The 15,813-nt window shown below is 42.2% G+C and overlaps 1 protein-coding gene across 2 annotated transcripts in view; it reads right to left on the reverse strand.

Annotated features, from left to right (window-relative positions):
• The window catches only part of Map2k5 (mitogen-activated protein kinase kinase 5), a 217,329-nt gene that overhangs the window by 106,511 nt on the left and 95,005 nt on the right, over positions 1 to 15,813 (reverse strand). For both annotated transcript variants that reach the window (XM_029542971.1, XM_021206485.2), the window contains exon 13: positions 15,348 to 15,396. In XM_029542971.1, the coding sequence (XP_029398831.1) occupies positions 15,348 to 15,396 (49 nt within the window). The remainder of the gene's footprint in view (positions 1 to 15,347; positions 15,397 to 15,813) is intronic.

Below are 15,813 nucleotides of genomic sequence, written 5' to 3' on the forward strand. Positions count from 1 at the left end.
GGAGCTGCTGATAGATCCCCAAACCACTCAGGAGCTGCTGATAGATCCCCAAACCACTTCAGGAGCTGCTGATAGATCCCCAAACCACTCAGGAGGCGATCTACAGCTTAAGCACTCTCTCATTCCCTTTCCGAACAAAGAGTATGATTCTTAGATACACAGTGAGTCATGCAACTAAGTGGCTCCCAAGCCTGGCCGTGCTTCTAGAACCTAAGGCTTTGGGGTTTCCTATCAGATAGACAGACACTCGGTCACTAGAGACTTGAACGTGGATTCAAGCGAACATCAGGAAAAGACCAAAAGAACATACAATTCTTTGCTTCTGAGTAATCATCTGAAAAGTTAAAATTATACCAAGATTTTATTGCCCTTGCTGCCCCTTAATTCATTTTTAAACACAAGTTTCACTTAGCCATTTTGCATGTTGTTTGAGAAGTCTGACAGATGTATCTACCAGGTGACCATAGCTGAGAAGGGACATATTTCCATCACCCCTTAATGTCAGCTGTGTTCCACTGCAGCCCACACTGCCCTGTGTGAGTGTGTATGTGTGTGTGCATGAGCGAGCATGTGAGTCTGTGCGTGTGCGTGCACATGGGAACTTTCTGAAGTTGCTTCTATCCCTTCACTATGTGAGTCTTCAGGTGCAGCAGCAAATGCTTTTACCCAGAGCCATCTCACAGGATCCTTATCTAAGTTTATCTTACCTTATCTACATCACCATTGTCTTGACCTTTCAACACAAGCCAACTCAAACCTTTCTTTCAAAGCAGTGGTTCTCAACCTTCCTAATCCTGGACCCTTCTTTAATACAATTCCTCATATTGTGGTGACTCTAACAATACAATTCTTTCTATGCTACTTTGTAACTATAATTTTTGTTACTGTTATGAATAATAATGTAAATATATGATATGCAGGATGGTCTTAGGTGACCCCTATGAAAAGGTCATTGGGCTCCCAATGGGGTCATGACTGACATGATATGAACCACTGCTTTAAAGGCACAAAGGAGACTGATTACATTAGGGCTTCAGTTGTTAAACTGAACTAAATTTGAATCCAAATGACAGAATTTGAAGGAGGATATCTTTAAATATGGGCTAAGAATAGCACTGCTGATTTCAGTTCTCCTTTATGCTATATACGCTATCCACGATATAGCTGAGTTACCACGAAGCCTAGTATACAATCACTGCCCTTACTACATCAAGTTTTCATATCAAACATGTACATTTTACATCTCTCAGGAAGAGCTCTGGAAATACTGAGATAATTTTGTTTGTTTCCCAAAAGCCACAGACATCTGATTGAGTCTAAAATTAATGTAGAGAAAATGGTTATATCAGTGTTTATTTTAATGTAATGCCAACTTATGGAAAATAAAAGTCATAGAAAGGTCACTGCTTTCCCTGCAAGTCACCTAGTCATATCATGGTCTGCCTTCTGTAAGCAAAGCACAGGAAAGACGAGTCATTAAAGTGACTGATTATAAATAGGAACCATCAGGGCAGATGTAAGTCATTTTGGTTTAATCAGGCCATTAATTATTAGGGTTTATCAATTAGTTTTATTGAAGGCAAGGGAGCTTAAATGAATGGTAGGGCATTGATTTTAACTGAGACATCTCAAAGAAAATACAAACAAGGACGCAGAAGCCTGGAATTGCAGGTTCATTTCATACCTTTAAAGAGGCCATGCTTGTATTATTGCCATGTCAAATCTTTTAATGAAAGAGAGAACTAGCTCTAACCCCTAAGCATGAGACATTATTCACTTGTGTTCCCTGCTTTAAAGTCTGGTTCCCAAGAAGTCAGTATCATGCTGGAGAAAGTGAGAGGCAGGCCAGTGCAAAGTGGCTTGTTTTAAAGCCCTTTGTTCTACATCATTTGTTATGCATGGACCTGGAGGAGTCAGGGTAGATTCTGTTGGTCAGTCCTCTCAGGGGAAGCAGGGGGGATGCTAAGCAAAGTGGGTGATGGACAGCATCTAAGATCTGCTCATCAGCCCTGCACAGACTGCAGCAAACAAGCCATTACACCTCTGAGTAGAGCTAAGGGCTGCCTCACTGAGTTCTCAGATGCTGGCAACTTCTCGAGAGCAGAATTATCGGCTATCAACCCAGTCCTGCTGATATCTGATTGTATCTGGATATATTCTCAGGGCTGATCTTCCCACATTGACAAAGATCGGCATGGGACTTCAGTGAGACCGTGCTCGGCACTGCCTGATATAGAGCTAAGTGCTCGATGTGTAAATGCATAGTTTGTGGATGAATGTTCCCAACACTACAATGCACTGTACATATTTTAAACTTCGTCTGAGGTACTGTGCCAGACCCAAGTGCTAAGTGATATTAACCTTCATTATGTCAACTCCAGCTCAAAGCAAGCTTCTTTAAGAATGGCAGGTACTGTTTACTGGGGTCACAGAGGAACCAACAATTATCTAGTCACATCATGTGTCTGTCATCAAAATATTTCCCCAGTCCCTCAATGAGACTTCCCAATGGGCTGGCTTTTTAATGATGATGTCATGAGTGTGATCTGCAGGAGGGATGGATGGCTGTCAGCACTTCTGATCAATATAATAATGTGAAGTGCTTAGACAACTGAAAAAAAAAATTACCTGGAACAGGAGGAATAGAAGAATTTACAAATCGGGTCTTGGGTCATGTTGAGGACCACAGCAGTCCCCTGGTCTACAGGGGTCTATAACTGAATAGAAACTAAAGTATCTTTCAAAATTAAACATAAGCCATATGGTTATTAAATCAGGTAGTCCTACCTACTCAGAAACCTGAGGTAGGAAGATGGCTAGAGCCTGGGAGTTAAATCCAGCTTGGATAATTGTGAGATCCTGTCTCAACCCTGCCCTCATTGGTGACCAGAGTATCGTGGCCACAGTGCTACCCTCTCTTTAACAAAGCATGAAACCCTAGGTAGTGACCCAGACTGCACAACGCACAGTGGTGGCAAACACCAAGCTCTTAATCTCTGAGGCTGTCTGAACAGCAGGGACTGCACATGTCTACAACTCTGGCAGGAGGTCAGCCTCAAGTATGCAGCCAGCCTGGGCTACAAAACAAGCACTGGTGAGAATCTACCTTAAAAATGAAAACCACCAACATAAACAAACAGAAAAGAAAGGAAAAAAGACGTGTACAAATAGCAGCAACATTACTCCTAACAATCTCAAACCATACACAATTATGAATGTCCCTCCCTCTATTAGGAAATGAATAGATAAATGATGATATGTCCATATGGTATATCAATAGTATTCTGCAATAAAAAGGAATGGATGGCTGACAAATGTTACAACATAGATCAACTAAAAATGATACAGGAACTAGAAAGAACAAGGCACAACCGTTCATCTTATATGACTCTATTTTTGCTCAGAAAAGGCGAATCTATACAGTCAGAAAATAGACTAGTATTTCCTGGAGAGTGGGACTAGGGCTGGGAAAGAGGCAGAGACAGCGGCAGGTGATGGTGAATGGATATGGAGACTTTTTTTGGTAGAGTGATGGAATACTTGAGACTAAATTATAGCAATACTTGCATATACTATAAATCTATTTAGCTCATATTTGAATCACATCCTTAAAACTGGTATCTTTCTTGGTGTATAACAATATATCAATAAAGTTATTTAAGGAAAAAAATAGCCTCAAAACCCAAATTATCAGCAGCAGTGCTAATTCCCAGAAAGTCAGTTGACAGCCCATAGTTTTGCAGGTACTTTCTAGCCACTGTGGTCTTCCCATTTGTAAAAACATAGGAGACACCAGTTAACTACTCTAATTACATATAAATGGCACACACACACACACACACACACACACACACACACACAAGCCTGGGTGCCCATGATGATTATTTATTTAAAAAAGAACTAATTTTAAAGTATCATTTTATATGTATGAGAGTTCCCCAAATGACCAAGGCCATGCCTACAAAGCATAAAAGTAACTGGTTCAGGCATGAAAAGCTCAATCAGGCGAGCATGGCTGCCTCAGTAGCCTCCCCTAACTGTTCTGACTGATTTCCAGGATGGTCTGATTTTTTTTTTTTTCCCTTCCACTGAATTGACCAAATTGACTGTGGAAATTGGTATCATGTTGACGCGACTCATGTTGCTGCCCATAACTGCCTCACACAGAAACTGGATCTTTACACAGTGGCATCAATTAGCCATTACAAAAGCTGCAGAAACACCAGTAAGCTGGGGCTCCTAATCAAGGCTAAGCCTTTCAAAGCCAGAGCTAGCTACAGCTCTTCCCAGAGCCTCCCCTGCCAGCTCCGCCCCGACACCATCAGGGGCCCTATGGCTCTGCAGAGAAACTAGTGAGGTGACTTTCTGGTCAGAGCAGACTCTGTGTATGCTTTTGTCAGAAAAGGAAAGCCACCCATGCGGACTGCGGACTGTGGACTGCGACCTCTCTGTGAGAGCTGTTTGCCATAGGTATTGGTGGCAGCACTTGCTGCTCCCCCCCCCCTTTTTTTTTCCATAGATGTGAGCATCAGCAATAGAATGCTCTCCCTTTTTGATCTCCACTGTGTGTTTATAATACTGGCTTGCTTGGTCTTCCCGGGGTGAGCTTCACTGGGTAACCATTAAAAGCAGGCATGGTACACTCCTTTTTATTTTATTTATTTATCTGTGTTTGTGTGCACTATCCTGGGGTGCATGTGCCACAGAGGGTATCCTGCAGGGGTAGGTTCTCTCCTACCACGTGGCTTCCAGGGATGGAACTCAGGCCATCAGGCATGGTGGCAAGGGCTTTCCCCACAGAGCCATCTCATCAGCCTGCATGATATAATTTTTAAGGAGACACCAGTCAGTTGTATAAGGTGCCATACAGTTCTGTTACAAGACTACGTGGGAAGCAGAACTAAACTTTTCTTTGATGTCCTTCCTCCATAAAGCTCCACTGTCTAATACTAGGATCCAGGGGGACACATCAAGTTGGTTTCCCCTCTTAGAATGTCCCCCATCCCGGAGCTGGGGCTCTTCAGCAGTATCCCTTCATTAAGTTTATTGTCTTATGAAAAGATAATACTCAATATATCTCTCTAGTTACTTCTTGGGGACTGCACTCTAATGAGTGAGAACAGCAGGTACAATTAAACACAGTCTGCGGTGACACTGCATTAGAGTCATCTGCACACAACAGGAATGCACATAGGAGAAAACCACATTGCAATATCAAAGCTCCTCTAAGCACTCCATCATAGAATAAAGGGTGGTTATCCAAGCATCCGTGCAAAGGCCCTAAATAAAATTAAGCAGCATAATTAGCTATTGTAAATGGTAGCTACTGTCTGGAGCCTCATGATTCAGCTTGGAGGAGACACAATATATGGCTTTCCCTCCCTTGTCATCAATAGGAGACCTCTGTAGGGTTAATTTAATACTAAGGACATACAGGCCCTGGGACCCTCAATTCTCCTTTTCTTCAAATTTTATTTATTACTGTTTTTATGGTGCTAGAGCTTGAACCCAGGGCCTTGTATGAGCAAGGCAAATGCTCTACATTTGAGCTAGGTCATTCATCCTCTTTCTCTAATTATTTCAGAGGAAGTAAAATAGCCTACCTGCAGTCTATACATATCCTCCATGTATGGGGGACACTTACTGTGGAAGAATGGACCCTAAAAATCGATGCTGAGTCTGAGATGCCACTAAATGAAGATCTAGAACTATCAAGAAAAGGATGAAGATGTGGAATGCATAATAAAAGAAGGAGGGCAGCATGTGCTGGTGGATCCTTTCAGAGAGGTGACACGGTTAGGGTAGGTGACGCCCGACACTCACTGTGTGCTGCTATGTGAGCCGTCCTCACTGATGTGCGCTCTCTCACTTGAGCTCACTCTAACCCTGAGACCGAAATCATGATTATCCTCACTTGACAGATGAGGAAATCAAAGCTCAAATTAATGAAATTACTCTGTCATGATGCCACACCCTGTCACTCTGGCACAACCCTTTGGTCTCAACGAGCTGCATCTTCCTCAGACAATCCCCGCCTGAGTGCACTAAGTGGCTGAACTCCTGTACTAACTTTGCTATTACCAACTGGGTCATTTTGAGAAATGAAGGGGGAAAAGCAGCCTAGATGTTTGCCCTGAGTGCCTTCCTCTTATTTCTAGCAAGCTGCATCTCTCTCTAAGGAAAGCCGCGCTCTCTCATCTTCTTGCTGCTCTTTGGAAAGAGCAATGGTTTGAACTACCCCACCATGCTCTGCATATGTGCTCCAGACACACTGCTGTTCCCTCAGAGGGGCATGGGAGACCCCTGGTAGGGTCAGAGGTGAATTAAGGGGTCAAAGCAGACTGACCATGACTGCCTCCCTGGGCACTGAGTGGGTCAGTAAGCCTCTGGATATCCATGTCCTCACTGAAAGACAGACACACAGACACCTTCCTCACAAAGCTGTCATGAAGACTTAAACAGAATGATACCCACACAAGGCCCATTACAGCTGTCCCAGAAGTTATGCAGTACCTGACAGCACTCATTTACTCCTCCAGAAGTAAACACTAGATGTGATTCCCACAGTGCTGCCAGCTTCAGCCATGCCCTTGAGGAAGGGTAGGTGTGGAGCCTGCTAATGTCCATTGGACTGGGCAGAATGTGCCCCTGATGACAAACCTCTTACCTTTTACTATTACCACAAACAACGCAGGGCTGCTTTATAGCTTTAGGGACTGACCTAACTAGGATGACGGGGGAGAAACAACAGACACATGCAGGGAGGCTGGGGTTGGGCAGGCCACGTGCTCTGAATTAATTTAGTACAGCTGGATAGAGGTGGGTTTATTGTACGCCTTTTTTTTTTTTTTTGAACAAGGAGGCAGGGTTAGCTAATGTTGGTACATAGTCTATCGGAGCAGTCTCAGGCTCTACACATCCAGAAGGAAGCTGTGGCTGACAGTCTCTGCTCAACCATTTGTCAACACTCATACACAGACCTGAGGAAGGCTGTGCTCATGTCAACAGTACAGTCATTCAGGATGTCACTCACTCCTCCCTCAAGATGACTCTGAAGTAAGCCACAGTACAGAAAGTTCCAGGACAAACACATCCCAGATGACTGGCCTACCCATCTGGGAAATAAGCAAGGGCTCATGGCTGCTGTCATGAGGTCCCTAGGGCCACATCTCCCCAGATGGTCCTCTCCCTGAGAGAAGCTTCAAAACTTCAGATTTACCTAGACGACAAAACTCAGAGGCAGCTGACTGTGTGACTTACGCAGTACCTGCGACGTGGCTGAATAGGATCCTGTGTATGTCAACAGTGCAATCATCTGTGAGTCAAGTCACACAACCGTCATGCAACTTACTTTTAATTCCAACCCCTTCACCACACAGACAGTCTTAGAGGAATAGTTACCTGCATTTCCTATATATATTGCTCTATATATTTCTTAACATATATTGACATACATCTTCTTAAATGTTGTACTGGCTAGCATAATGTCAACTTGATATAAGCCTAAATCATCTGAGAGGAGAGAACTTCAATTAAAAATATGTCTTCCTAAGATCAGGCCATAGGCAAGTCAGTAGGGCATTTTCTTAATTAGTGATTGATGGGAGGGCCCAGTGCTTTGTGGTTAGTGCCACCCCTGGGCTGGTGGTCCTGGGTTCTATAAGAAAGCAGGCCAAGTACGCTCTGGGGAGCAAGGCAGTAAGCAGCACCCTTGCATCACCTCTGCATCAGCTCCTGCTTCTAGGATCCTGTCTTGTTTGAGTTCCTGTCCTGATTTGTTCCAGGAGGGAGACAATGTGAAAGTGTGAGCCAAATAAACGCTTTCCTCCCCGGGCTGCTTTGGGTTAGGGTGTTTTATCATAGCAATAGTAATTCTAACTAAGACAGTGTTCTTTTGAGATAACCACAGACTCACATGTGGTTGGAAGAAATAATAGAAACATACTGTGCTGGCCTTTGTACAGTTTCCTATAACAGTAGGATCTTGTAAAACTGTACAGTACGATATACCTGCCAAGGAACTGAAATGTTCCTCACTGTGCCTCTGTAGCTAACTCCCCGCCCTCCCAACTCCACATCTTCAGCTCCTGGAAACTACTGATCTGCCTCCCACATCTCTAACTTTATCAGTCAAGAATATTACATAAACGGAACTACATGACTTCAGAACTTTGTGATTGCCCTTTGCACTCTGAATAATTCTCAGCAGATTTATCCAGTTTGCTGGCATCCATCACCAGTCCTCCTTCCCACTGCTGAGCAGTGTTCTATGGTAGGAATGCTAGAGGCTCATTTAATCATCCCCTTGTCAGAGGACACGCAGGTTGTTCCCAGTTTTGTGTTGATGTGGAGAAAGCTGTGATGAGCATGCGTATACAGGTGCTATGTAGACCCAAGTCTATATTTCTGGGTTGTAAGGGTAGCCATGTGCTCAGGTGTTTTGGGAAATGTCAACAGTAGGACTGTCCCCTCTTTCACTGCTGCTAACAACTGACCTAATTTCTCTGTGGCCTCACTGCTATTTGCAGTTGTCCCTGTTGATCGAAGCTTGTGTTGGTGTGGGTCTGCGTTCTCTACAGGATGATGAGGCGACCATCTTCTTTATGTGATTATTTGCCACCTGTCCCTCCCCATGTCCTCTGCCCATTATCTAATTTTTTTGTTCTTTCTGTTGAACTTTGAAAGTTCTTTATAAAGTCTTGGTACATTTTTAAAAAACAAAACAAAACAAAACAGAATACTTATAAGTAACAGTGTATAGAATTTCTCATTTTTAAAAAACCATTATTATGCATACAGAAATCCCTGTGATTACCTAAGGCAAAGAGAATGAATGACCAATATAGGCAAGAAGGCTTAATTTCTAGAAATGTTCACTTTTGTCGTCAGAGCTGGAGAAAAATCAATAACTTGCATTCATTAAACTGGTTTGTTTAACTCAGTTAATTGGCTAAGTCATCTCTTCTCATGAGTTATGATCTATTATAGTGTTGCCATGGAATGCCTACATGTAAAGGATATTTAACAGGAGCCAAGGTCTAATAGTGGCTCTCACCACTAATACTTGTTCAACACAAACAGCCCCTGACAGATGCGCCTGACTAGGCATCCCCAACACTAGGAAGAAGGCGCCCATCCAGTTTTCCCATCATTACCCTCTACAACATAAAACCAACTGGGGATGACTCCTTTAAATTGACTTGGATTGCTCAAATGCTAACCAGTCCTTGAAAAACAAAAACAAAAAAAAACCCAAACCAACAAACTGGTATTTCAGGAAGTGAAATGTGGCCTAGGCTACTTCAAAACTCCCTGTAACCTGAAGTGAAGCCCCGCTGTCTAGTGTCTGTAAGGAGGCTGTTATGGAAGCTTTGTGCAAACCACATTTCATCAAGAATCACTTAAAATCAAGCGTGTCCTTTTCTATTGGTAGCAATTCCCCACCATTGAGGGATCACTCTTGTGAATGCAGTTTAGTTTTCTACTTCTCTGTACCACAAATCCCAGCTTTACACACAGACAGCTTTTTTTTTTTTTAAAGATTTATTTATTATTATATATAAGTACACTGTAACTGACTAGAGGGCTTCAGATTTTATTACGGGTGGTTGTGAGCCACCATGTGGGTGCTGGGATTTGAACTCAGTACCTTCCAAAGAGCAGTCAGTGCTCTTACCCGCTGAGCCATCTCGCCATCCCCACAGACAGCTTTTAACACTCTGACCTTGACATCAGATTTTCTTTTCTAAGAAATTCAAAGATTTTACATATCTTTTCTGTTTTCGCAGATAAAGTGATTTTGGAATAGGATATGTTTATGGTGTTTTTAATCACACAGACTGTACTGATGTCATTTAAGGTACTGGCAACTCTATGACACAGGCTAGCACTTTCCTGGTCACTCTCTCTCAGATGACCAGCCTCTGGTCCTCTCAGATTCTTCCAGAAGGATACCTTTTACAAGACCTCTCTGCACACTCTTTTCTGGCAATTTCTTGTGAATCTATCTATAATTATAATAAGATTCACCACCACCAAGACACTGTTACTTTTCATCCAAGTTGTGACTCTGCATGTCCTCCATTATTAGGACTAGTGAGACGGCTCAGGAGTAAGCACACTTGTCGTTAAGCCTGATTATCTGAGTTTGATGGTTGGGACCTGAATCCTGGGATTGTCACACGCCCGTGCCACACACAAAGAGTGTATTAAATTCTTTTTTAAAAAAATTATTTATTTATTTTGATTTTTTTTGAGAGGGATTTTTTTTTAAAGATTTACTTATTTTATGTATATGAGTATGTTGTAGCTGTCTTCAGACACACCAGAAGAAGGCATCAGATCTCATTACAGATGGTTGTGAGCCACCATGTGGTTGCTGGAAATTGAACTCAGGACCNCTGGAAGAACAGTCAGTGCTCTTAACCACTGAGCCACATCTCCAGTCCACATTAAATTCTTTTAACTAAAAAAAAAGAAAAAAAATATCTGCTAATGATACTATTTCATTTTCGACTACTAAGGCTTTCCGTTCCTACTCCTACCTCTTCAGATACTGCTTGAGGGGCGTCTTAGCGCACTTTGCCCACACTGCTACATGGTCTAGAAGTTCAGTCACTTTACTGCTGAGTTACACCCGCAATGTGGATGCTCCACCATGGTGTGGATGCTCCACTGTGTGTTTACCCATCTATAAATTGATAAATCTAAAATCTGATAAAAGATGGGCAGGTTGTCTCCAGTTTGCATCTTTTATGAATACAGCCACTGGGAAGAGGTGCTTACTAATTTTGTGAGACAAATAGTTTATTTCCTCTGTGTAAACATCTAGGAGAGGAGTTGCTGGGCCGGCCACACCATCAGAAATCTGCAGTGTTACTCTACCCCTCCTAAGGGCTGCACTACAAAACCCCCTTCTCTTTGAGCTCATGTGCACTAGCCTCCTGGGCTGTACGGAGGTGGGTCCACTTCATCCTTTAGCTAACGATTTTCTATGCATTCTATAGTTAACACTGCAGTTATTGCTTATGCATGTATGCATGCATGTATATAAGATATATGTGTATGTATATATGTATGTATACTACATATATGTAATATATATTATACATATATTATATATATTTTACCCACCCCTGCTAAAAATGTTTCACGAGAGTAGAAACTGACATTCCCCAAGCACCCACAACAACGTCTAGAACACAGACAAGAAATAAATAGCTATGGAATAGACAAGCATTAGCTGAGATACCTGAGGCCGCACCCCAGAGAGGTCTAGTGTGCTCAGTTTAGGAAAGTATTATCAGGGAAAACAACATTTCCAGCATGTTTGCTGAAACAAAGAGTTGGTTTGTTTCCTTTGAGATCAGAAAAGATTGGGTCCATTTAAGTTGTCTGGCCACAGATAGAAGTTTCTTTACACAGAGCTCTATCTGGGTAGAAACTGTTTTGCAAAGCTGCTTAAAGACAGTGTTTCACCTTATATCTCAGGCTGGCTCGAAACTCACCACCTTCCTTACCCAGTCTCTCCAGGCCTGGGATTACAGGCATGTACCAAGCCCAGCTTACCTATTGGAGAAGCCAAGCATAACTGCCTAGGCTCATATATAGAAAGGTTTACTGGCATACAAGAGGTTCAGTTTTCTCTCCCCACAAGTTTCTGCATCTCTGTACAATGGCCCCAACTGATGGCCGGTTTTATTTTCTTAATCTAAGTTCCATTCTCATTACCCTTCCATTTCCTTTTTATCCTTGGGGAAAGCAAGAGCAGTTACTGCCAGGGTATTCTCACGTTTCCCACAGAAATGGCATAGGTGTTAATCTTGCATTTATGTTTGATGTGGGTAATGACGGCTGTGACTGGAGCCGTGGTTATTAATATGCAGGGCTCTCACCTCATTAGTGGTGATGTATGTTTTGAAGTTAAGCTGCAGTGTTTGCTGGAATGTTCTCACTGTTCACTTCCTTTGTTTTGACTCACGGTCAGCCTGGGCTGTACTCACAGGGTGCTCCCTTATATCTGATAATGAAGACAGCTTTTCCACAGTAGTTAATCTTGGTAGGTGTTTCAAAGATTTTAAATAAGTACATCTTCATGTGATGACATCACATTTGTTTTGGCGTAAAAAGAGACTTAGGGATTATTTTTTTTTTTTGACCCTGTAACACAAAGCACAATAAACTCTCTCCCTGCCTGGATTTGGGAATCGAGTATTTTGATTGATAGGATGGAGTGATTAATTCACAGTTTTGAGCATTCACAAAGTCCTCACATTTATCATCTCAAATACTAAACTGCTAAACGAGGGGAGCAGCTGACTGAACCCCTGATGACCCTGCCTGGGTAGGAGCTGTTCAACTCCAGGCTCCACCATTTCCAGGGGATAGAACTCGCAGCTGAACAGACTAACAAGCATCATGGGATGAAGGGTGTGTTGCTGCTTCATGTTCAGACTTCTCTGCTCTATGGTCCTCAGTTCTACTGTGGAAAGACGCTGGAGTTTATCTATGCATGTTCTGTAGTTAAAGCCCAGGACACCAAATCAAGCCATTTATATGGGAGAAAAAGTCTCTTCTTTTGTATTACAGAACCAAACATCTCTAGTTCTTCATCTTAGAAAAGTGTGTTTTCCCGAGTATAAAGTAATGTCACATTAATAATTCCCTGCTCTGTTTAGGGAGTGATGATCAGAGGAGAGCCCCAGTTCTCAGTACTTAGACCAACACAAAGGAGGCTGTTTGGACCACTCATTAGTGCCTTTCCCTCTTCTTCTCACCGCTGTCTGCTCACACAGCCTGGACCAGCCTCCCCCAGCCCCCACAAAAGGACTCAGCTTTGATTTGACAATGTGACACATATTCAGATGTATTCCCATCATCAGTCAGAAACAAAAACGAGTCTGTGTGTGCAAGGGGGAAGAACAGTGAGCGTACTCAGTACAAGTGTATAAACAACCGTATTACCTACTTAATTGCCTTAGCTGAACTTAAAAGCTCTGATCTTTAATTGCCTGATTGAACTCATCTAAAAAGCTACAATTTTTTAATCAAGGAGAAAATTAAATAGCTTTTTGGTAAATAAAAAGACATCTTTAATCTTAGTTTTATGAAATCCAAGTTATTAAATATGGACAAAACCTACTCAATTTAGGCTAAGTTTTTCATTACAACCTTTTACAAAAGTCTTCAGAGACCTGGTTCTTTTACTCTAAATTCAGAAGGTAAAAGCCTCTATGAGTAGCTATGGAACTCTAAGGCCAAACATGTCAATCTATCAAGTGAGGTGTATAACCATAGCACACTCTTTTTGAGAGCTGAGTGCCCATTACCAGGGAATGAATGTATATATATATATACATATATATACTTACATACATACATACACACACACACACACACACACACACACACACACACACACACACACTCATTTGCACTATAATTCAGTCACCTTCCTACCCAGGCAGATGAGATGCACATTCCTTCCCTGACTCGTACTTCAAGCTGAAGTCCCTAAAGAGGGCTTGTGGCAACCCCTCTCTACTGTTCTCAGACCCCTCCCACAGAAATATTCCACAGCAGACTTACTCTGGGTATTGAGTGCCCCCCCCCCAAAAAAAACCCTGAAAAAAGACTCAGGATTCTTTTGGAAACCTGTGTGGTCTACCCCATAACAAAAGGTCTTTCTGAGCCCAAGCTCCAAATGGCCAGGGAAGAAGGGTGCACTCATCTCTAAGGGCTGTGGTAACTATGCCTGCCTACAATGACCACAGGACTGTCCTGGCAAACTGGCCCTACGCATAATTTTCTGATCTCCACAAATCTGTCTGAAACATGTCTCCTGAGATATTATTTGGACAAATAAACAAATAAAACTCTGGCTATTTCTCACAAACAGTGGGAGTGACTCCAAATAATCTAACAAACAGGGATTCTGGAGGTATAGTGTCTTGTCAGCATGATTTGTCCCTTTAAAGAGGAAAACAAAGACACTTTGGAATAACAGAAGCACACTTCCCTACCCATCAGACTTCTCAGAGTGACCACATTTTGTACAGAGTTATGGCTTAGACAATTCATTGGTCCAGAATTACCCAGCTTGCCGAAAGGACAGAACAATCTTAAGTTTCAGTTTATAACAACACTCACATTTACACAGCGCTGTCCTTTTAATAGAGGCTTTGCTCTTGAGCAATGACTTAGATTCCATAAAAATGAACAGCAGTGTAAAAGACTAGCAAATGCCAGGTTCTGAGCACTGGCTGTATCAGCTTCCTGGGTGGCGCATAAGGCAGAAGTACATGGCAGGGAAGAGGGAACAGCCCTGCCCACCAGGTTAAGGTGTCCCCTTCTGTTACTCACCAAATGTGTACACACGCTGATACCGAACCAGCCAGGCCCACGCTCCCTCCCCACCACTTTGGTAGCATTTCCACAGGCCTTAAGGAGGCAGGGGGCTGGAGTCAGGCTCATGATTCCATTCAGTCAGCATGGATGTCTGCAAGAACTGAATACTATGCTTTCCCCATATGCAGATATTCTGTTTAATGCAGATATTCTCTTTTAAAAGGGTGAAGAAGTTTTGGGCTATCGAGAGTATACAAAGACCAGGGACCACAGTGCTAGGTAGGAGATTGCAGCTGAGAACAGGGTGAGTTTCCCCAAAAGCTTTAGTCCTTTCTTAGGAAAACAAACAAACAAACAAACAAACCCAAAAAATGAAAACTAAAAGCAAATTAAAAAACCCCTTTCCTTTAATCACATCTAATTGTATACTGCTGCAGCCCCCAGAGTACACAAAGCTAGGAGAGCAGATGTGGACTAAGTTGGATGTGTGGTTTGGTTTTGTTACCATCTCTTTCATAATTTGCTTCAAATGAATTCAGACATGTTTGGAACACCAAACAAACAAAAGGAGGTTCCTTGTGACATGCGAAGTTATCAGATCATTCTCTTCCATGTCACCAGAACTAGCAGCCATTCTGATTCGTTAATTAAAGTTTCATTTCCTGGGAACAGGTCATGAACTCTTCAGAAAGACACCTGAAGTGCCCTGAGGAGAGGGCCATACCTACAGTTAAATAATATTGAACTATTTTTAAATAGTACAAAATATGTTTCAATGCTTGAAAAACTATGGCTCATAAAAATATAACTCCCTAGTTTGTACTGAAAAAAAAATAGAAAATATGGAAACAAGAGGGAGAAATTAAGAAAAGTAAGATTTACAATCACTTTTCTAATGGCCATATCAGCTGTCTGAAATGTCATTTATTTTTTTAAACCAAGGTAACTGTAGAGCCTCCCCCATCCCTACATTAAGTTCATTTGGGTTACCCAGAACATACCTCTGTGTAAAATCTTTAAACTCCACAGATAGGTAAGGCCTTTAACAACCTAAAATTGTGAAAGGAAAAAACAGTACAATTACGGACATTATAGGGAATGCTCCACAGTTAAATAAATCAACCATAAATTGTTCTTTAAATTACTGTCAAACTAAAAGTAGCTCTTGAATACTTCCACATCTGTGCCAGGCTCTCAGGGACACAAACTGCAGAGCTCCACATTCCTTGCTGGTGAGTTTACTGCATCAGAAGACGGGGTGAGTCACAGGAAAGAGATGAGCATGTGTCCCAGAAGCACCAGGAAGGCCACATGCCACATCCCCAGTGGGGGATGGGCAGGTTCAGAGAAGGTCAGAAGAGAGGGACAAGGACTTCTTAAAATTTTTTTCAATATTTCTAAATCATTTTTTTAAAAAATGATTTTGTTTGTATTTTATGAGTGTGAGTGTTTGCCTGCATGGATGTA

The sequence above is a fragment of the Mus pahari genome, chromosome 10 (genome assembly GCF_900095145.1).
Source record: "Mus pahari chromosome 10, PAHARI_EIJ_v1.1, whole genome shotgun sequence".
Lineage (NCBI taxonomy): Eukaryota > Metazoa > Chordata > Mammalia > Rodentia > Muridae > Mus > Mus pahari.